The following is a 23159-nucleotide window of genomic DNA, read 5'->3' on the forward strand; positions in this document are numbered from 1 at the left end:
CATGTGAAAAAAATATTAAAATTAAGGATCTATGTTGTCTTTGAGTCTGGAAACAACTGAGTCCATGGAAACAAGAAGGTAAAGAGAGTTTGTGGAAGGGTCCTGGAAGGCATCTGCAATAATCCTAACTGCCTCACGGTGGTCCACATTAAACAAGGACAGACCATTCACTTCTAAAATCGTGTGTCCACATTTCAGGCCTCCTGATTCAAACGCTGATCCCCCATGCTAAAAGAAAAGACTATGTTTAAGAACTTGCAAACAGGGGGTATTAAAAAAAAATCAGGATTTGCTCTTATTTATAATGCCATTCTCAAGACGTATACCCATTTACAAATGCTTGAAATTGTTTTGAAATCCATACAAAATTTCTAATGCCAGAAAAAAAATTGTCTTTGTGTGACTGTCAATTGATGCAAACCTTTAACCTTGAGAAAATATTAGAGCACATGCTATTGGTTTATTGTACCTGTACATGCATGACTTTTTATTAATCTTTAAAACATGTTAAATATTTATAATGTTTTCTTAATACATCCTTATTTAATATTTTGTGAATTTTATATACCTGAATACTTATGACTTTTGGAATTGGCTGACGAGTGTTATGGCCACCCTCTATAGCAACACCAAGTGTGGGCTTTGTCTTGTAAATCATGACAAGATTCAGGGAAATGTCTCCATATTTCTTTTTGGCACTGGCCAACAGTGATTCCTCCTAAAATTAAACAATTTTTATATCAGTGCTTGTTACAAAATAAATTTTGTAACAAATTAACCTAAGGATACAATCATATAAACAAAAACACTAAAAATGTTGTAGACATTGATTTCACAAAATGATACCGGTAATTAATTTTCTAAAAAGAAAATGTGTTCATTTGCCTTTGCATCTTTATGCTTTACATTGCAACTTTGCACTTTTGCTCTTGGCCTTCGAAACATTGCACTTTTTGCCTTAGAGCAACTTTACACTTGCATTTTTGCTCAAAGGCAAGAGTGCATCAACATAAGAGGCCCCAATGGAATATAGAGTTTAAACTTGTAGACTTTACCTTTGTAGACTGATGTGAATTGTGGAGCTGTATTTGTTATAAAATTACTTATATAGACACTTAGAGGGGTAATATTGAATATACAAGGTCCATGAAAAATGCTTATTGTGCTTGGCTGACACCTCATATATTTCTGTATTACCCCTCTATTAAAGTGTCTTCATAACAAATTTATCATGTCAAAGATTTTAAAAAAAGAAGTTTATTTTCTCTGAGTTAAGTAAACCGTTCTGTAACAAGTATTGATATTAAATTTCAGGATAAAAGTACATTTTGGAAAATATGTCAGTACATGATACCCTGCCCCCCTCCCCTCCCCTTATGGTTATAATTGCAAAGTCCATTTTTTGCTCTAGGAGACGCAAAATATGCTGCAGATAAAAAAGTAAAATACACTTTACATAAATGAGGTGCAACGAGGCACCATAAAAAAAGATTCTGTGAAAGTCTCATCCAGTGATAAATGAGGAGTTGCAGTTAAGAGATAGGTATCCAAAAGCATAATATACAGATAGACAGACTTCTCTATCCCTCTCAACTTTCCTCCACTCTCTCTCTCTCCCTCCACTCTCTCCCTCCACTCTTACTCTCTCCCTACACACTCTCCTTCCACTCTCACTCTCTCCCCACTCTCTCTTTCTCCCCAAACTCTCCCTCCACTCTCTACCTCTCCCATTCTCCCCCTCCACTCTCACTCTCTACCCCTCCACTCTCATTCTCCCCCCCACTCTCCACAATCTTCCCCTCCACTCTCTCCCCACACTCACCCCACACTCTCCCTTGTCTCTCACTCTCTCCAATCTCTCTCCCCACACTCCACTCTCCCTCCCCCCAGAGACACTTTCTCTCTCTTTCTACAGTCTCTTTCTCACCATTCTGTCTCTCTCTCTCTCCAACTCTCTCTTTCACCCTACTCTCTCCATTCTCTCTCTCCCTAAACTCTCTACCCACACTCTTTTCCCCTCTCTTTACCCACTCTCTACCAATACAGAGAGTTGTTCAGAGTGGAGATAGATTTCCACCCTCTTCGGAGGAAGAGAGCAGAGAATGTAAGGAGAGGTTCCACTCTCTTAGCAGAAGAGAGTGGAGAGAAAGAAGAGAGGCAAATTTCTCCCCTACTCGTCTTCCCTCCCTACATTCAGTCTTACCAAACATTCCCTTTTCCCCCACTTTCTCACTCTCTCTTTCTTTTTTTTTTTTTTGTTTGTCTGTCTAATTTATTTATGTGAAATAAGCTATCTATATGCATAAAACTTTGATATTTTATAGTTTATTTCCGATAAAATCAATGGGGAAAATTTATTTTACAACAAAGACAAAAAAGAAAATAAGGATTTTCTATACATTATTCTTGGTCTTTTTATTTTAAAATGTATTTTACAGATTTGTTTAATTATGGAAAAAATGAATGCAATTTAAAGTGATAAGGTCAATAACTTCACATAATAGAAAGAATTTCTTCCCGAATCACAAGACCATCTGGATATCATTAATTTGTTGTACCATTTTTAGTGAGCGACTGATACCCTAAATCATTCACATGCAGAATACACGTCTAAAAACTATATTTCTTTTGATGTATACATACATACTAGTACACATACACTCTCTCTTTCCCTTGTATGCATTCAGTTAAGTTTAATTCTACTTTTTATAATTTTTGTCCTATTCAAATATCCTGTCGTTGCATTGAATGTTAGCCAAAATGCACTTTCTTATTTTCTCTTTGCATATATAATATTCGTTTGTGTTTCATTAAAATGCGTACTGTCAATAATCTTACATGTAACCTATACGGTTGCATGGTTCTACTCTATTGAACGCGGATTTCAACCTTACATTTTTGAAAGGGCAGTGTTAAATGATTGACCGTTAGGCCATCAGTGTAATTTGAGTAAATGTTCACCTAATTACGGGCCCTAGCCATGCTTCTGGGGGAAAAAACAATCACTCAATTAAGAAATAGAGCCATTTAATCAAAAAAGAGAGTCATAAAAAATATGGGCTAAAAGTGTGTTTACATATGCCTCCGTTGCGCATAGCGCGCCCTCATCCAAGCCACGTAACGCTATAGAGATAAAAAATTGTAAATCACAAAACTCTTAAAACAAGCATTCAATTCTAAGTATAAAGAACGGATTTAAATTATGAAAAGAACCGGGGTGAAAGAGTGGGTGCAAACATTAAAAAAGTTTAAAAGTTTCGCGAATATACACGAAAGTTGCGTAACTTTTCCATTTTTGCGTTATGAAGCGGAACTTTTGCGAATAAATGCGAGTTATGTTCGCTAATAAGGCAAATTTTCTTTCTCAAATAAACGCAAAACTTTCACGTTATAAGGATCGAGAAACTTCCTTGAATAAAAGCGAAACCTTTGCAAAAATGCGCAGAACTTCTGCTTATTTATAAACGCAAAACTTTCGCAAAAATACGCTAAAATTTCGCTTGAAACGCGCAACTTTCGCAAAAAGATGTTTTTCTCTTTACAACTACAACACTTAACTTTCGCGAAATAAACGCGAAATGTTTGCGTTTTAACGCGTAACCTTCGCATTTTTACGCGAATATTTTGCGTTATAACGCACAACTTCAGCGAACTAACGCGAAGCTAATGTGGAATTGCCTACTCCTGTTATGGTCAACGGTGGAAAACTATGCCAGACAGACTTTATTTACCTGAGTAGCATCATTAAACCAGAGGAGGGTATCCACATAAAGTACAGCTGACTATAGGCAAAGCCATAAGCGTATTTAGAGAAATGAGTAAGATTTTGAGATCTGTACAGTTCAGCACCAAGATGAAGTCCTACCAGAGCTTTGTTATATCAACTCTCCTGTATGGATCGGAATGCTGGAGAATAAGAGAGACAGATCTTTACGATCCTTCCACATCGCCTGTCTCCGCAGAATACACAGGATTTTCTGGCCTGGGAAGATTACAAATGTAGACCCGCTGAGAAGGCGCAAACAAGAGGACATGGGTACCATCATTACCAAACGCTGATGGAGATGGAAAAGATCCCCAGTCAACAATGACATCACTGCATCGGACCCCCAAAGAGCAAAAGAAAGAGAGGGAGGCCTAGAACATCAAGGCGAAGGACATTGAAAGTGAGATGAAAGCTATGCACCAGACCTAGGGACCATTGACGAGAATGGCGAAGAATAGACAAGAGTGGGGGAAGTCTGCTGCTGCCCTCCACACAACAGGGTGTAAAGGACTGATGATGAAATGCGCTCAATGGGCTTCCATACTTGCTAAATAAAAATTTACTGAATGGAAAGATTAACCCATACCGCCCTCTCCGCTTATTAGATGGGTACATCATACTCACCATTCACTTTACTTATTTTACTAAACCAAAAAAATCTTAATATATTGAGCATCCTATACGTTAACTTTACAAATGTCCTTATTTTTTTATTAATTTAAAAAATCATTGCAATTCTTCACGACAAATTCAAAACCATCAGTTCGTATAGTAAAATCCCCCCCCCCCAATAAACCCCTACTAGAACCTTTCATTAACCCACCTTTTCTTTTGCTTCAATGACAGCTAAATCCACGTAGGAGAGGTAAGAAGGGCGCGGGATCTTGATAGGCGTGATATCCAGACATCCATCCATTGGTACATGTGTAAGGCTATTGATCAACCTCTACTAGGTAGTAAGCTTACATAGTTACCGTGGTAACAATTTCCAGGTATACAAGAATAAAATCAATGATTTGCAGTATCCAGTGCCACAAACGATTACTTTAAAGGATAATATTTGTTAAACAATATAAACTAATTGTAAATTTTTGAGATAAGTATTTGAAAGACTAGTATATGTATCACATGCGCGGATCTAAAAAGTGAAAAGGAAGGAGGTTGAGAGAGACACCCCCCCCCCCCCCAAAAAAAAACGGATTTTGAAATGTAAATTAATTTTTGAGTAAAAGAAATGAAAAAATGGCAAGAAGACAGATCCCTCATAATATGCTAAGAATAAATGAATATCTCGCTATTTTAAGTTGATGTGGAAACATCCCCCCAATTGATGCGGACCCACCAGTTTTGTGGGAAAAATCTTGGATCAGCACTTACATAAGACTTTCTAGTGCATGATTTAACACGAGTAGTAATTTGAGTACAATCATTCCTATTCAAGTATTTCTGATCAATATGCTTTTTTTTCAAATATTGTTAGGTTGTTTTGTCCATTTTACTTCTCTCTCTTCATTCTTCCCTTTATCGATTTTTTGCCCGTAAAAAATACCAAGAAAGATGTTAAACTCAGAAGTATGATAATTTATTTTCAAACTAAAATTTTATAGGATCGATATCCACTCAGAACAGTCAGGGTGGCGGATCAATCCATGCTGCCTAGCGCCGGGAGCGTGGGGAGTCACCAGGCGAACGTTGACCGCCTTTTTTGTTTTTTCCAGCACGCTTACACAGGCAGAATGTGAAACCAAGTCCAAGTAACTGACAAAATAAAACAAATAAATATGTCATTTTAAAAGAGGAATTGAAAAGTTGAAATGCAGCTTTTTGAAACATTTGAGACGCTAGGAAGAGAAACTTAAAATTTCCGTGATTCTACATATAGTTTAATACTCTGTAATAATCAGAAAAGACGGTTATTTACAAAAACAGGTACTCAATCACATATTGTTGTTTAATTTGTTTGTGTTCGTTTTTTAATATACCTGGAAAAGGGCCACACTGATGCCAAATCCTCCCAGCATATCGACATTGGATTGGATCCACGTTAGCATCTTGGTATAACAACCCTACAACATTATACACCAGATTCATTTGCATTCAGTTCAGTTGTCTGGGTTCTAGAGATTTTGTATATATTTAATACATTTTCTAGACGAAACAGTGATTTACGTTAACTTTCAAGTTTATTGCGCACCCCCCTCTCCGCCACTGATACAAGGTTCATCAAGGTTTATTTTTGCTTTAATTGTTCTTATCGGAAATTTTTGAAACGTCACTTTCATCAGGATGAAAGATCTATGAAATGTGGCTATTAAACTTTCGTATGTGTGAACATCATTAGTGAAATCCATATATACCGATTATACCCACTGACATAATTGTACTAATTTAACAGTTGCTCGTACCTGTGAGTAGATGGTGCTATTGTTGATGGCCGCATTGCAGCCGTTGGCGTTCCTGTCTATACAGCAGGACACAGGCACAGCCGCACTGGAGTTGAAGTAGGTGGCGTTATTCCAATCACTTGGTGAATTGAAACCGCAGCACTCAAACTGTGGAAGACAAAAAGTAACATTATACTTTGTAGAAAGATACATTATATTGAAAAAAAAAAAATAAACATTTTTGATAATCAGAAGTTATAAATTACAAGATACACATTATATTTACTTCCTTAAAGAAAATCTGTAAAAATATATGTATTTCATATTTAATATATAAAGTTGCTTATCATTTACTATCGAAAAAACAATTTTTCACATCGAATTTTACTTAGCATAAAAACGTATATATATACCGGTGAAGGGCGTGTATGGTTTCATTAGTATTTTATGCAGCAAACCTTTGAAGTTTAAAATACTCGGCACACAGGGCCATTGAGCAGTGAGGAATCCTTATCGTGCCAACGCCTACCGTGACAAGGGGGTTCGATTTTTAAGGTCTCATCCGAAGGGCTCGCATCTTTCATTCAAAATGCCGAGCGCATGGTGAAGGAACAGTTGCTACCATTTTTTATATTGACTAGGGTAAGTCGCGACCGAGATCCAAACTCACGATCTTTCGATTACGGAGCCAGCCAATTTAGAAAGGATGAACCAAAATACATATACTACTAAACATAGTCTTTGGATATATCTTTTTTTTGAACAACAATTATTTACCCCCCCTCGACGTTTTCAAGCTTAAGGTCCATACCTCCATTTGCAGTTCATCCACAGCTAAAGTGACCAGGTTGTACTCTTTGCGTCCATACTTGCTGCTTATTGTATCCTTGACTTTACTTGTCAAAAATGGCTCCAGCTAAAAGACACAATAATTTTTTTTAAGTTCCAAACCACATTTTATTTAGAACATATTACAAGAGAATGAATAAAAATTGCTTCTATTTTCAATCTACTTCTAGCAATAAAAATGAATCAGGTACCTGTCCGTAGAAGAGGAACCCCACAACACCTGCTGCAGCCTCTAATATGAAGGTGATTAACAGGACCGTAAAATACTGAAACAAAGCAACAATTTCGACAGTATTACATGTACATGTATATTCAAGTCACGTAATACATGGAACATAGTGACTGAGATTTATGCAATTGTTTTGGATCATATGCTCATATATGAGTCTGTCTCTAATATTATGCTGAGCTATTTTGACAACATAGTTCTGTTTATTGTGTTGCAATTTTCAGCTGAATTTTCAGTGAAGCCTTTTGAAAATTATAAAGCTGACATTGATCTTACGAAGATCAGAAGACATTTGTTCTCGACTAATGCACCAAAACACCCCGCCATGGACACCAAGATGACAGCTCCCCCCGCTGCTAGTAACAGGTAAGCCCCGCTCTCCATCAAGTTCTCTCCGACCAGGGCTCCAAACTGCTCACCATTGGCGATGGTATAAGCACCCATGGCGGCGACTCCCATGCCACAAAGCTGAAAGTGATAAAATTAAAACAGAATTTGATAATATTTGTGACCAAAATCAAAACAAGGGCTGTCATCAGCTTTTTTGAGGGTCGGTGGGGAAAGGGAGAGAGTTTATATAGACCTTTACACGAGAGACTCTACCGTAAGGCATTCTAGGATATTGTCCTGGAATTCATTTGACTCTTTAAAAAATGTGTGAACACATTCTAGCAGTATCAAGTTAATCTTCATGTTTTAGTATCAATTTTTAAGTTTTAGAGCTGAATGTGTCCTAATTTTTTACCTTTATCTGTCCTTGAAAAGTTATCCTTCTTTGCCTTTAATCAATAAAAATAAATATTTTAAAAAATCTATCTTGTGAAAAATTAGTATTTAATTTTTTTTATTCTTAGAAATTATATACCATAGCATTTTTAGTATTTAAATTTTTATTTTCAAAAATTTGCTTGCTTCCCTAGACCTCAATGCATTCTTCATTAATTAATTACTGCTCAGGTAATTATATTTTTGAAAATTTCCCCTAGTAAATCATCTTCTATTCTAAACTGCTTTGAATTGGTTTCAGAGTATTCAATACAGGATGAATATTTAAAATTAGAAAATTATGTCATAATATGGGTCGGTAGTACCTTAAGGAAAGGGGCAGCAAAAAGAGCGACTAATCTGACATTTCTTATGCCAGTTATGGCCTTAAATTTCAAAAGTCATAACTGTTTTTTCTTTAACTAAATCAACTGTGCATAAGAGTGAAATTTAAGTTGAAAATTTATTGATGATGTTTATTAAAATTTAAAACTAAATAGGCCTATATATTAGATCTATTGTCAGGTCCTAGTGTCTTTCCACAAATTTTATTTAAAAATAAACTTTTTGTTATGACTACTTGCCAAGCGAGTCATCCCCCAATATAATAAAAATATTGTCCCCAATTATTTGTTCATAGCACACGTTCAAAGAGTGTCAAAAATTAGACGTGTCACTAGTACTTACCAGAAATAGAAAATTGAAAATAACCACCACGTATTTCACTAATGTCATCGATGTCATGATAGTACCTTTAAATCTGCAAGTATAATATTTGTCACGATAATAAATTCATTTATGAACCATTTATTTTATAAATTTTGACTCTGAATTTTAGGAAATTCAATATATTGTCCATTTTTGGTTTCTTTATTTGTTCTTTTCCACGTTTTTGGCAAAAATGTGAAAAAGAACAAATAAACAAACAAAAACATTTTTGCTTCACAATCCAAATGAATGAAGGCTGGATTCGTTGATCTCAAACATTCTTTCAACAGAAATTGAAACCTAATTTCAGGTACATTCCTACCATGGAAAACTTACGTTGATGCTGAGACTTTTCAAAACTTGGCAACGTTCAACTTTATAAAAGTCAGGGTTGCAAACACGCTTGAATATTAGGGACTCGGACACGAACTCATTCATTTTGCACGGCCTCAAATCTGACAACGAGATGCTCACATAAGATTGGTAGTCACGGTATACCGTATGGACCATGAATCTTAACAGATTTGAAATTTCGCGCAATGCGAAACTAAGGACGAAAATATATGTCACGGTCAAGGATATTCTTTATAAACTGGGACGGAGACGTCCAACTCTGAGCAGCAACTTATCATACAACACGCACGTGCACGTTGGAGCTGCAAAGAAAAGAAATCAAGACAAACTCATCTGCGTATGCAAAGAAGGTGTTGCATAAAAAATATTTTTGAAGCTACACGTGCATGATATCGTCAACTAGGCCTGTCAACGATAACGCACTATTTGACCGAATTTACTCGGAGATAGGTCGAAAATTTTAGAATCAAGACGACACGTGTATGATTTTAAAGAAGAAATGTCAACCACGAGAGACAAGCAAATAATATTGAAATTGGGCAGTAAAGGACGTGTGCCAGCACTAGGATTTGGAACATATGCCCCTAGAGAGGTAAGCCTTGAGAACAATATCCATGGCATGGGAACGCATATACATGTAATATTAACTTTGTGACCTCAGTCAAGTGCTGGTATTTTCACTTGATAAACATGATAAACAACAGTTTGCAATTTTTCACTATAAGGCCATCCTTAAAAAATTGTTTGTGGAATTTTCACTTGAAAATAAACATGACACTATAAACAACATGTAATGGGTAAAAAAAAAGTTAAAAAAAAAATCTTCCTACTTTTGCAAATTTTCACTACAATTCTATAGTATTTAAATCAAGTTAAGATATAATATTTAATAATGTTTTTAACAGTGAAAAAATTGAAAATTTTTATTTTGGCTATAAAAATCATATATGTAAAAAGGAATAACTTTTGGTTAGCAAGTTTTTTGACCTAGATTGACATCCCAAACTTCATGTAATTCAACAACCAGGTAAACAAATTAAAATAGAATAAGACCAAAAATTAGATATTAAGTCAGGTGTCATCAGATAGTACATGTAGTAGTCTAGACTCGGCTTTTATCAGGTTAAAATATGTTCATATACCTGTATACTTGTCTTGCTATCTCAAGATTGTTTTATTTATGAAATTAGACTGTACATGGAGATAAAAATAAATGCAATTGACCGGCTATCATTAACACTATACTGTCACCTGCATCATGTGCAGTGGACAGAGTGTTTGCTGTAAGGTTATGAAATAAGATGATCGTTACATCAAGGGATGAAGAACCACTGCAGGACATGAAGATCATTTTTTCCTCCATCTGGCTTCAAATGAGACAATAAATGTAAATGTTGGTCTGATGTCACAGTACAATTATGTAGGTGATGGCACAAAAAGCTCCCTCACTGCTCAAATGCCCCAGGTGAAATCTCTTTATAAGTGAAAAATTCTTTGATTTTTCGCATACATACCGCAAAAAAGTCGGGGGAAGATAAAATGTGATACCATGGGCATCCCGTGAAGGCTTTTGAGCAGATTTAATCAGAGATGCATGGAAGTTGCTTCTAGTATGTTTCTTTGTAGCAGTCAAGGTTACAGATGCTGCAAGGTCAACTTTAAACTATAACATGTATAAGTTAACTATAAAGCCTATATTGACCAAACTTGCATGGATGATATCTAAGGAAGTACAATACCAGGCTTGCTTCGGATGTTAGATCAACTGTACATTTTCTTTTCTAGATGAGTGACCGGGTAAAAGTTTTTGGAGCATTCTCATTTCCAAGTTACTAATAAGCTCTATGTTGACCAAACTTGCAAGGATGATACATCTAAGAATTGCACTACCAAGCTTGTTTTGGATGCAGTATCTGACATACATTTTCCAGAAAAGCATATTTGGAGCAGGTCCATTCCCAAGTAACCATAAGCTCTATGCATGTATTGACCAAACTTGCATGGATGGTACATCTAAGGATGCACTTTACCAAGCTTGCTTCAGATGCTGGGTCTGACTCACATTTTCTAGAAAAGTAATCAGGTTTTTGGAGCAGATCCATTCCAAAGTTACTATAAGACCTACCTATGTTTCAATGATTTCATGTATGAGTTGACTTATAACCCCCCCCCCCCCCCCCCCCCCCCCCCCCCCAATGAGAAGACCTCTCCAGCCCTCCCTTCATTACAAATTATTATACTGGGATGCTGTACACGTATATCATTAGCCTGTGGAGGACTGCAAATTTACACCTTTTAAAACTTTTAATTATGGTCTAGCATTGAGAAGTGGGGAACATTTTTTATGACAACATCTACCTACATGTACTATGACTTTTAAGACCTCAGTTTCTCAGGGTCATACTATAAAATCACCATTTAAGGACTAATTTCCAGGTCCCTCAGGGAGATTCAAACCCAGCAATGTAAGGGTCAATTCCTTATCTCTATAGACTCTGCAATAATAGTTTAAATTTTATTTTTAACGAGATTAAAGATCAATATCAAGGACAAAAGGTCAGGTTGCCTGCATATTTAAACAAACTAGGATTTAAGACTAAGACAAAAGCTAACAGCAATTTTTTTTACCTATCATTTTTGGAAATATATTACAGATATTGAGATTTTAACTCCATTTGATGTATACATTGTATGAAATAAAAATATCAATGATATACCATATAAGCAAAATTTTTAGCAAGGATTTAATTTTGGCATTATTAGCGAGGGTGCCAAGATCGCTAAAATTGAATATCGCTAAAAATTAATTGCGCTTTATTTGTATTAGCTTCTATTGTTATCTTTTTAAAATCGCTAAAATTACATCTCACTAACAATAAAATTCTAGTTTTTAAGGAAAAATCGCTAAATTTGTGTGTCGCTAAAATTTCACTTACCAGTATATGGTAGTATGAATTTTATAAATTAGCAATTATAATGCCATTGAGAACTTCTTCTGTTCAGAGTGAAGATGATGTGTATGAAGCAGTGCGAGTGGCTATAAAAGCAGGGTACCGACATCTAGACTGTGCTGCCATCTATAGGAATGAGAGAGCAGTGGGTCAGGCCATCAAACAAACTATCGTAGAAGACAAGGTCAAGAGGGAGGACTTGTTCATCACAAGCAAGGTTTATTTATTTGTTAAACAAAGCAGCTCAGTTTATTCAGTAGTTATAAGTTAAATGAGTGAAATCTCAGACCCCCCCTCACACACACACAATTCACAATCATTGATGTAAATTTCACATTTTCTATTTATATTTTTGTACCATTTTCATATTTAGCCCCTTAAAAGTTAATTGCATTAAATAAGAGTACACAAAGTACATTGTACATTTTACTTCAAAAAGTTTGGGCTGTGTGACTTTTACATGCATATCAACTTTTCATTTTATTTCAGCTATGGAATTCCTGTCACAGTCCAGATTTAGTAAGAACTAGCCTCAAAAAGAGCATGGAAGACCTAGGACTGCAGTACTTGGATCTGTACCTCATCCACTGGCCAATTGGTCTAAAGGTGAGATTACTTTACATTTGGTATATATGCATGCATTTACGGTATAGCAGGTTTTCTTGGCAGTCGTAAAATTTGGTGTTTTGCTTGCTCTAAGGTATGACAGTAGTTTTAGCGTAATTTATTTTAGTGGACGCAGGCTTTAAGCTCTTTGCAGATGGACACTTATAAGATTACTGACTATTTTAGTGATTGAAATTTTGACGGATTATCATCAAAACACCAAAATAAGCCAAAATTAGCACCCCGTTAAAATAACCTGCTATGCAGTATATGTCAAGGTAGTTTGTTTTTCTAACCCTATATAAATTCTTAATTTCTAGGAAGGAGGTGCATTTATTCCAAAGGATGAAAAAGGAAATGTTCTATTCTCTGATGTTGACTATGTAGACACTTGGAAGGTAAATATCAGAGAAAAGAAATTATTATCATGATTCTAGTAGTAATGAATTCTGACTGATTGGTTCAGAAAAAAAAAGAACAAAAGTGTTTGTATTTTATTCCAAAATTAAGTTTTCGTAGAAAGAAGAGAGGTAAATAACAAACACATTTCTGTTGTAGGCAATGGAAGACTGTGTGGATGAGGGACTTGTAAAACACATTGGATTGTCCAACTTTAACAGTGAGCAAATCCAAAGAATTCTGGATGTAGCCAGGATTAAACCTGTCATGAATCAGGTGGGACTTGCTTAAATGTTTTTCACTTGAATATAAATTAACAATCAAAGAGAACTAAAATGAAGTACACTGCACTCTGTAATTTAAACTAGTATGTAATATGATCAAAGAAATTTAGATGGGATGAAACAACTTTGTATTTAGACATGTTTGTTTACTAGTATTTGTTTTAAATGATGAAATTTTAAAAATTTAGGGTTTCCTCTTTATAAAATGACTTATTTAAGTTGTATTAAAATTACATATGTGACATGTATCTACTGTATATTATATTCAGGTAAAAAAAAAAACTTCTTCATTTCTTTCACAAGAAAGAGTATTATATCTGCATACATTATATTTTCACAGGTTGAATGTCATATATACCTAAGTCAAGAAAAGCTGATAGAATTTTGCAAAGCCCGGGGCATTACAGTAACAGCATACTCTCCATTTGCTAGTCCTGGACACAAAACGTAAGGTGGACAATGAATGTCAGTTTCTGTTACCTTATACCTTATTGATCTAAGAAGCTTTGTTTCAATTTTAAAGGGGTAAATTTTCTAAGATCCTCACTTTGTGAAGTTGATTCAAGTTTATTCCAATATAGGGTAATACCTTCTTTCAAAGGAAGACAACTCAGAATTGTGATAATTTAAGAACATCTATTACATAATCTGTTTAAGAATCACTGGGCCAAAATATAGACATTATGTGAAACCTTCATTATGTATAGTGGAGATTCAAGTTCCTTTAAATCATGATTGAAGTTTAACAATAATTTATAATTAAAAACAAATCTGCTGATGAGGAACATCAGGGTCATATTGATTCAGATGAGTGTAGTGGCCTATGGGCCTCTTGTTAAAAATTTCTTGGGAATAATTCATGTACCAGCATCATATTGAGTTTTTATACACCAGCATGATCTTTGTTACCTGTTTTCTATAGTATTCCTTACACCCCATGCCTGCAGGAGCCAGTCATAGTAGATATTGCTAAAAACAAGCAAAAGACTCCTGCTCAGGTAATTCCAGTTTCATGACCATAATAGATGACATTGAAATGCATTTTGTAGTGGATGTCTGTGGTGAATCTGATATTCTAAGCTGCAGGTTGTCTTTTTCAGGTCATTATAAGGTTTCTTCTTCAGAGAGAACTAGTGGTGATTCCAAAATCAGTCAGTCCTGGTAGAGTCATTGAAAATTTTCAGGTAAATGACCAACCATTTTTTTCTTATACATGTATACATGTAATTTTGCAATTTCTTACAGTGCAAAGAACTTTTTCTGCTGCATAAACGAAATATAGACTTTATCGACTTCATTAAAAACCATATTGCTAGGCAGAAAAATATGTTTTTGTTATACCCTTATAAATATTTCTATATAATATATAAAAAGTCCAACAAAAGAAATTGCTACTTTCAGATATGTTAAAACAACTTGATTTAGTCATGCCCAAGAAGTTAGAGTTGCTGCTAACAGCATAAACGAAATATATTTTGTGATAAATAATTTTTGTGATCTAGATATATAATTGCTTCAGCTTGATGTTTTATATTTTAAAAACATACATATCTAATTTTTTTTTGAGCAGTGAAGGGTATAACAAAACAGTTATAGAATTATCTTGGCCTGCGGCCTCGGGCAACAAGGCATTGCATAGATAAAATATGTTTATATTGCAGGTGTTTGATTTTGAACTGACAGATGAAGAAATGAAAAAGATCCTTGCTTTGAATAAAAATCATAGAATTAACACAGAGGATATGTAAGTACATGTATAGCAAAACTGTGTTGTAGATGTACATTTGATTGTTTGAACAATTAAATATATTCATTAATTTATTTGACTAAAACATTTGAACAACTGAAAATGACATATTTTTGACACCTTATTCTCACTAAAAAGTCATTTGGAATTAGTAAAGCAAGACAAAATTTTTGTTGTTGCTAATAATTCTTTGAAATATTGACATTAGAAATCCATTAGAAATTTTTACTTTATTTCTACATGACTTTTCCTTTGTTTTACAGAGCATTGACACACAAGTACTATCCATTCAACATTGAATTCTAATACAGATTCTTCAGCTGAACCATCTCCTTCTATGTAGAATATGCAAATTTAAACCTGTATTTTTGTGTTTCCTATGTGATTTTTGTGCATGGAGAATCAGTTTGTTTTGAATGGCATTACACAATGTGACAATCAAAGAAATCTAAAGTGCTTCTTTCGATGAAGCTGAATAAGTATTTCAAATGTGTATATGTGATTATAAGTGTTATAATTATTAATGTTCAAAGTCCTTGTTAATTACCTCTTAGGTAAAGGAACCTGTAGTTATACAGAGTTAAAGATATACTGTAGATCACTAAATTTTCGCGACACCTTATTTTCGCGAGATAGTCATTGACTCTTGATTAGCGAGACAAAATTTTCGCGAAGTGTGGTTATTGTTCTATATAATCTTAAGGAATGCTATTATATGCGAGAATTAAATTTTCGCGAGCACACTGTCTCGCGTAATTACGCAAAAATAAAGTTCTCGCGAATAAAACATGATTTACAGTATTGTTTACTATTTAGTTCCTAATTATCAAATGAAAGGCACATTATTTTATTTTTTTGGGGGAAAAAATCTTATGCTCTTTATACTTCATTTCATTAGGACTTACTATTGGTCATTTGCATATCCAGTAAAAGAACCAAATTCGAATTAAAAACAGACTCCTTTTCCACATAAAAGTAGAAATTCCAAGATAATTTTGATTTTTTAAGTGTTTTCCAGAAATCTGCATTTTCATTGATGTAAATATAGGATAAGCCTTTTATTCAAACAGTCTTTGTTTTACAATTTACATATTTTATTACAAATAATCACTTAATCACATTTTAACATTTTCTGATTAAATTCCCATTGAAAGGATATAAGACCCTGTTAATAAACCCTGGCCATTTTTTATTTTTGTTCAGTGTTCATTTTTGTGCCATAGATTATCTTCATTAATTTTTCACCTTACGTATGTCTGTAATCTTATTTAACCCTGCTTTTAAGATGCCGGAAAGCAATAAATTTTTTAATTTTTTTGAAAAATTTTAAGTTTCAAAAGCATAGTTATTGTTATTTCTAAAAATGCCTCAAGTTGTGGAAATTTAGCTTGTTAAATCTTGCTTTTGATGAGGTATGTGTTATGATATTTTTTTGAACATATGTGTAAGTAGATGTTTAAGATTGTCTATTTACTGTTGATTTTAATTTTGTGACAATTTTTATGGTTGAACCATGAAGCAAAATGTTGCAATATTTTTTTTTTTTTTTTACTTCTGATTATTATTTTAAGGAAATACTGTAGGTATTTGTATACCCAAACAATGCAGGTATAATTTTAGTATGTTTTCTAAAAAGAAAAATTCATAATAGGTTTAATATAATTTGTAGTCAAGTATCAAAATTGAAGTTTGAATGCACTGTCAGTATCTAATTTTATTTGTACATAGCTCATACACTTATCCATATGACTTTAAAAGTCTTTGGTGCCTGTACAATTATGCAATCACATTTAATATTAAAATATCAAATTAATGAATGCATTGTTTTTGGATTTTTTGATAACTAATATGTAAGAGAAAAAGGGGAAAATGCATGACTAGACTGGGCATCAAGCTGAGGACCCTGCTGATATTCGCGGAAACTATAACATTCTGCTCCAATGAAGATACGCGGGTTGTTCGATATGTATTGTGTACCACAGCGCGATAACGCCTTGCACGATTTCGTCGATATTTATACGCCTGGATAACTCTATTCAATACCTTGCCAACAGTATAAACATGAGCCTTCATCTACACATGGTTATAAAATAATCGTCATTTCAGTAGAGCCATTCGTTGACCACTGTTGTAAAAATGGTTGGGAAAATGGGTGAGAATATTGAAGAAATTAGAGCTTATATAAAAGTTCGCACAAAACTCGGTAATTCGGTAAAGCAGATTTTTACTGAATTGGGGGAAGTTTATGGGTCTGATAAGGTATCTTATGAGACAGTTCGTAGGTGGAGACAGAAATTTCTGACTGGTACAGAGTCCGTCAAAGATGCAGCAAAATTGGGTCGACATGTGACTGTATCAGGCAAGACAAATGTCTCAAAAGTCAAGGAAACAGATGAAAGTGATGGCACTGGTACACGATTTGTGATATTGCCAAAGCTGTTGGCATATCGCTATCGCGGTTGCATTTCATTTTGAAGCGTATTTTGAAAGTACGAAAAATTTCTGCCAGATGGATACCCCATATATTGACAGATGACCATAAAAAGGTACGAATACAAACCGCTAAGCGACTGCTAAAAATGTTTCCAAACTTCAATCAAAGACAGTTTGCAAACATAGTTACTGGTGACGAAACATGGGTTCACTATTTCGAACCAGTAAGAAAAGTTGGAAAGAAATTATGGCTAACCAAACACGTAGAAGGCCTGTAGTTGCCAAAAGGACAATGAGCACAAAGAAGGTCCTTTATTGCATATTCTTCTCTTGTGATGGTTTAGCCTGTATTTATTCCGGTGCCGAAGGGCAAAAAAGTATTACAGGTCGGTATTACCGAGATGTTGTACTGAAAAAGCTCAAGAAATATTATCAGAAACGAAGTCCTGTGTCGGAATTTAGGCATGTTCGCCTTCTTCATGATAATGCTCCATCACATACATCTGAGCTTGTGAAGCAATTTTTGAAGTCTGAGAAGGTAACCGTCTTGCCACACCCACCATACTTTCCGGATCTAGCACCATGCGACTTTTTCCTTTTTCCAAAACTTAAAAAGTTCTTATCTGGTCGCTTTACAAGTCCCGACAGGCCCTTGGCTCAGCCGTCAGTCAGTGCCTCAGAGGGTATACCTAAATCAGCGTACCATGACGCATTTCAGAAATGGATTCAGAGATTAAAATTGTGTATTTCAAATCACGGAGAATACTTTGAAGGGATATAATGTCCATTGGACTATTTGAATCAAATGCTTTTGAGATATCGTACAATACACAATACATATCGAACAACCCTCGTACATGTACAACATAAGTTTTTAATGTGCCCCAGGTAAGTTAAAGTAATTCACCCTCAAGTTCAGGGGTGGTCAGAGGCACCAAATCTGGAATGAGAAAAGGAAAAAGTGTATGGTTGGATTGCAGGAAAGGTAATTTAAACCACGACTCCTGCATCACTGATTTATAGTTGCTTATCGACTGAGCTTACAGGAAGATATCCATGGCTCAAACTATTACAATATAATGCAGCCATTGTACTCCAAAAGCAAAATCACAGTGATCTACATTGGGTCATGAGACATCATTTACTATATACATAGTTATTTTTGCCCTTTAACACTCACAAAACAATTTGCCCAGTCACAGTCATCGTCGCAAACAACGGCTAAAATGTAGACTACGATCCTCTTTAATCTGGATGAGAGAGCTAATAACATGCGGACTCGAACCGTGGCTTGAGACTACGAGTTACAGTTTATACTGTTTTTTTTATTCGCCATGTTTACATTCGTCCACCTGATGTTATTAATTTCAATGAGAATATATTCGCCATTTGACATCCGCTAATTAAATAGCGCCGAGAATGGCATGCCTTAATGAAAGGCCAAGCTCCACTGAGAATTGTACTATGTATACGACGAATCTAATTGTCCATAATATGTTGTATAATTTGGAATATCGGTTCCAATGGCATTCAAATCAGCCATTTGACGACACATTTTCTTTGTGAACAAATGGAGTATAATTATTTGACAATCAATGTTCCGAAGAAAGCTGAACAAGTTCCACGGGAAAAAGTTTCCTCTTAAATGCGCATCGTTGCATAGATGTCATCATGTCATTATGTTATATCAGTAAACAACGATCGAAGAGAGCTCATAACCTTTCAAGGAAAAGGAAAGTATTACCACTTCAATTCTTTTTACCGGTATTTTATCTTTCAAACTTTACATAGTGCAGACCAAGGACTTTCAAATCTTGTAAGTTGTATGTTGTTGTATGGAAGGTATGGGTAACCAGGGCTTGATCAAAACGTTTTAAATTATCTGTGCCTTTAATCATTGATTTAAGATAAATTTAAACGTCAGTGTAATTTTACAGACAGCTAATGCAAAATGTAAATATTACAAGTAGCTTGTATAGTAATAATGATGAAATGAAACTAAAAGGAAAATTTAATATAAATCACATAAGGTACGTAAATGAATTTAACAAAATATGAATTTTGAAAATTGAAATATAATGAAAGATTTAAATAAGCTACGTCGACGTCATTACAAGAAAAACAAAGCCATTTTTGCTTGTAAAAATATATGCTTTACAAATAAGATATACATTGTATTTATGTGTAATATAAGCAATACTTAGTCTTCAGAATGAATGATTGTTCACTTTTGTTTTACTTAAAACCAAGGATGGTTCTAGTGGATGTTCCACTAAGAATAAATGTATTTAAAAATTATGTTACAGTTTCCTTACAATTTTGTTTGGGATCCTTTCTAAAAGCCATTTTGTTCAGTGCAACTTTAACGAGTCCAATCAGACTCTCATCAAGAGCATACTCAATGAGCACCAGAAACAAGTAGATGACAAACTCAGTGAGCACCAGAAACAAGTAGATGGAGAACTCAATGAGTACCAGAAACAAGTAGATGGAAAACTCAATGAGCACCAGAAACAAGTTGATGGAGAACTCAATGAGCACCAGAAACAAGTAGATGGAAAACTCAATGAGCATCAGAAACAAGTAGATGGCAAACTCAATGAGCACCAGAAACAAGTAGATGGCAAACTCAATGAGCATCAGAAACAAGTAGATGACAAACTCAATGAGCACCAGAAACAAGTAGATGGAGTACTCAATGAGCAACAGAAACAAGTAGATGGAGAACTCAATGAGCACCAGAAAAAAGTAGATGACAAACTCAATGAGCACCAGAAACAAGTAGATGGGCACAACAGAAACAAGTAGATGGAAAACTCAATGAGCACCAGAAACAAGTAGATGGAGAACTCAATGAGCACCAGAAACAAGTAGATGGAGAACTCAATGAGCACCAGAAACAAGTAGATGGAGAACTCAATGAGCATCAGATACAAGTAGATGGAGAACTTAATGAGCACCAGAGACAAGTAGATGGAGTACTCAATGAGCACCAGAAACAAGTAGATGGAGAACTCAATGAGCACCAGAAACAAGTAGATGGAAAACTTAATGGGCACCAGAAACAAGTAGATGGCAAACTCAATGAGCAACAGAAACAAGTAGATGGAAAACTCAATGAGCAACAGAAACAAGTAGATGGAGTACTCAATGAGCACCAGAAACAAGTAGTTGGAGAACTCAATGAGCACCAGAAACAAGTAGATGGAAAACTCAATGAGCATCAGATACAAGTAGATGGAGAACTCAATGAGCACCAGATACAAGTAGATGGAGAACTCAATGAACACCACAAACAGGAAGATGGAAAACTTAATGAACACCGGAAACAAGTAGATGGAAAACTCAATGAGCACCAGAAACAAGTAGATGGCAAACTCAATGAGCACCAGAAACAAGTAGATGACAAACTCAATGAACACCAGAAACAAGTAGATGGCAAACTCAATGAGCACCAGAAACAAGTAGATGGCAAACTCAATGAGCACAAGAAACAAGTAGATGACAAACTCAATGAGCACCAGAAACAAGTACATGTAGATGACAAACTCAATGAAATGACACAGATGTTAACAAGAATGGAGCAGAGAATAGTCAAAATAGAGAGAAGTATATTAAAAATTCAGACTCTTCAAGAAAAGGCAGAACGGGCAGATGAACAATTGGAAGATAAAATTCCAAAATCAACATCCTTTCAACAATCACAGTTTAAAAAACGAAATAATGTTTTAGAAGGCAGAAAGGAATTTGAGACAAATTCATACAAAACACGACCTAAATGCACTAAAACAGGAAACGTCGAACCTTGGTTTCAAAGGTATCATAATGTAAATGCAGGAGGGAGAGAAAGAAAATTGGAAGACATGTGCAAAAAGAAGACAGTCAGTGGAAAGACACAAACGTGTTGTACGTAACAAAACTTTTTCATGAATGTACGAAATGTTTTGATCTGATTATACGTGTGTTGTATAATACGATAATATTTTAAATTTATGTTTTTGCAGATGTATTTGTTCTGGAATTACCTCTGTTACAATCAACTCCAGTCAACATTTTTGTCGCCATCAGTTGTATCTGTACTTGTTTCTGCTGTTGGTACTGTTTTTGCCGTCGTACGAAGCAAGTACTGGATTCCCCTTCGCTGAAGTCTGATTTGCAACACACAAAACCAGAAGTGAAAATACAGCCTACAGTAGTAAGTAGTAAATGATGACTGATTAGATTATTGTTGTTTTACACTGAGTCGGCAATGTTTCAGGCATAGTTCGGCAGTAAAAAAGCTCTTATGCTAAATACTGCATTAACATGTTGCAATATTTATTCATTGACTGATGTTTAAAAGTTAAATAAAAGTTAGTTATCACAATGTCATATAGAAGAATAATCCAGTTTGAATTATAATTATTTACTTGGCAAGACCAAAAAAACAATACAGTATTTCTATTTTCAACGATCAAACCCGAGAAGTGTTTAAATCTCGAAGACTCCCTCTGCATCATTAGTTTTGATGAGCAATCTAGCAGGGAACACCATCTACCAATGACGAAAGAAATCACAGAATCCGGTGAATGGGCAGCTAAACTTCAAACTAAGAGAGTCACCGTTAAAGGAGGTTATAGCGACCAGATCAAGGATATGATTCCACCATCTAAGGTATAATATATTATACTTGCTGACTTTGTTAAAAAATATGTGCATCGTCATTCATTCCATTACTTTCATGCCCTTAATCTAGGATTTTTATGGTTATAGGTTTTTCTTGTTTACGTTAATTACAATGAAGGAAATTTAATCCTGGAACGCGATAATCAAGGGCTTAGAAGGAGGACTGTTAAATATCTTTTAGAAACAGGAGGTTAGTATTTAAACTAATTTGTGTTATAAAGCTGCTAATTATATAAATTTTACTTACTGCATCTTAAAAAAAAAGCATGAATATCTCAAACAATTTTAACGAATGGAAACAATGTTTGTAGATTGTCTAATTAATAAAACATTGCAGAATGTGTGTAAATTTCCCCCAAACAGGTGTAATCTGATAGATTTTAAAGCATAAGAAAACATAAGCTAAATCCACGGGAAGTTTTCTTTTATTTTCTTTTAAAATTTTTGATTAAAAAACAGTTTTATTTTTCATAGCCATTGTTTTTATCGTGTATTGTCTCGAAAAGTCATCAGAAAATCTCCTGGATGAGATGTATGCACAGAAACTTTCCAGCATCAGCTATGATTCCATGCTGAAGAATTTCAGTGCAAAGAAGAGGATACTTAGTATTTACAAAAAGTACAGTCGACATCAGCTTGTGGCCATTTGCCAACAAATCAATAATTTTAACAAGGAAATATTAGAGAAAGACTGAAGTTAAATGGTGAATTGAAGAGCAGAATAAGTATTGCATCTTGTATATGAAGTCCACAGAGAATACAATGTAAGTATAAGACAAAAGAAAAGTGTTTTCATTTTGAATTAATATTTTAACATTCTGTAAAGGACAGATATAGGCTATGCCTGCTGCCTAATCCATTTATGTTTTAGTACATAATAAAATATGTTCAGATCAAATTAATATGCAAGCATATTGTGGTAGATTTACATCACTTTTTCAAATTTAAATTGAGAACAAGTAAGTCTTCGTTTTGTACAATTATTGATTAATTTAAAATATATTTTACTCATTGAATTG

The 23159-nt window shown here is 34.6% G+C and overlaps 5 protein-coding genes across 6 annotated transcripts; 3 read left to right on the forward strand and 2 right to left on the reverse strand.

Annotated features, from left to right (window-relative positions):
- Nucleotides 1-21: 21 nt before the first annotated feature.
- On the reverse strand, nucleotides 22-4857 carry LOC134271927 (whirlin-like). The gene is made up of 3 exons (XM_062754159.1): nucleotides 4590-4857; nucleotides 569-718; nucleotides 22-228 (listed from the first exon to the last, which is right to left on the reverse strand). The coding sequence occupies exons 1-3, from the start codon at nucleotides 4680-4682 to the stop codon at nucleotides 22-24; spliced, it is 450 nt and encodes a 149-aa protein (XP_062610143.1). The 5' UTR covers nucleotides 4683-4857.
- A 469-nt stretch (nucleotides 4858-5326) lies between these two features.
- On the reverse strand, nucleotides 5327-9079 carry LOC134271928 (CD151 antigen-like). 2 transcript variants are annotated; one of them, XM_062754160.1, is made up of 8 exons: nucleotides 9038-9076; nucleotides 8681-8753; nucleotides 7505-7696; nucleotides 7191-7265; nucleotides 6962-7066; nucleotides 6172-6318; nucleotides 5749-5832; nucleotides 5327-5524 (listed from the first exon to the last, which is right to left on the reverse strand). In XM_062754160.1, exons 2-8 carry the CDS (start codon nucleotides 8735-8737, stop codon nucleotides 5423-5425), a joined length of 762 nt encoding a protein of 253 aa, XP_062610144.1. In that variant the 5' UTR covers nucleotides 8738-8753; nucleotides 9038-9076; the 3' UTR covers nucleotides 5327-5422. The 2 variants fall into 2 exon arrangements, with proteins under 2 accessions (XP_062610144.1, XP_062610145.1); XM_062754161.1 differs by lacking the exon at nucleotides 6962-7066 and having other exon boundaries at nucleotides 9038-9079.
- Nucleotides 9080-9222: 143 nt separating this feature from the next.
- Nucleotides 9223-16859, forward strand: LOC134271940 (1,5-anhydro-D-fructose reductase-like). The gene is made up of 10 exons (XM_062754171.1): nucleotides 9223-9647; nucleotides 12059-12223; nucleotides 12496-12612; nucleotides 12933-13010; nucleotides 13171-13287; nucleotides 13636-13742; nucleotides 14218-14293; nucleotides 14396-14479; nucleotides 14957-15039; nucleotides 15306-16859. The coding sequence occupies exons 1-10, from the start codon at nucleotides 9555-9557 to the stop codon at nucleotides 15346-15348; spliced, it is 963 nt and encodes a 320-aa protein (XP_062610155.1). The 5' UTR covers nucleotides 9223-9554; the 3' UTR covers nucleotides 15349-16859.
- A 2608-nt stretch (nucleotides 16860-19467) lies between these two features.
- Nucleotides 19468-21685, forward strand: LOC134271933 (putative mediator of RNA polymerase II transcription subunit 26). Its single transcript, XM_062754162.1, has 4 exons — nucleotides 19468-19505; nucleotides 19782-20223; nucleotides 20274-21381; nucleotides 21480-21685. The coding sequence occupies exons 1-4, from the start codon at nucleotides 19468-19470 to the stop codon at nucleotides 21683-21685; spliced, it is 1794 nt and encodes a 597-aa protein (XP_062610146.1).
- A 249-nt stretch (nucleotides 21686-21934) lies between these two features.
- On the forward strand, nucleotides 21935-22835 carry LOC134271934 (uncharacterized). Its single transcript, XM_062754164.1, has 3 exons — nucleotides 21935-22128; nucleotides 22228-22330; nucleotides 22615-22835. The coding sequence occupies exons 1-3, from the start codon at nucleotides 22015-22017 to the stop codon at nucleotides 22833-22835; spliced, it is 438 nt and encodes a 145-aa protein (XP_062610148.1). The 5' UTR covers nucleotides 21935-22014.
- The last annotated feature ends 324 nt before the right edge of the window (nucleotides 22836-23159 follow it).

The sequence above is a fragment of the Saccostrea cucullata genome, unplaced genomic scaffold, assembly GCF_032062105.1.
Source record: "Saccostrea cucullata isolate Sc308-1 unplaced genomic scaffold, CSIRO_AGI_Scuc_v1 ctg1016, whole genome shotgun sequence".
Lineage (NCBI taxonomy): Eukaryota > Metazoa > Mollusca > Bivalvia > Ostreida > Ostreidae > Saccostrea > Saccostrea cuccullata.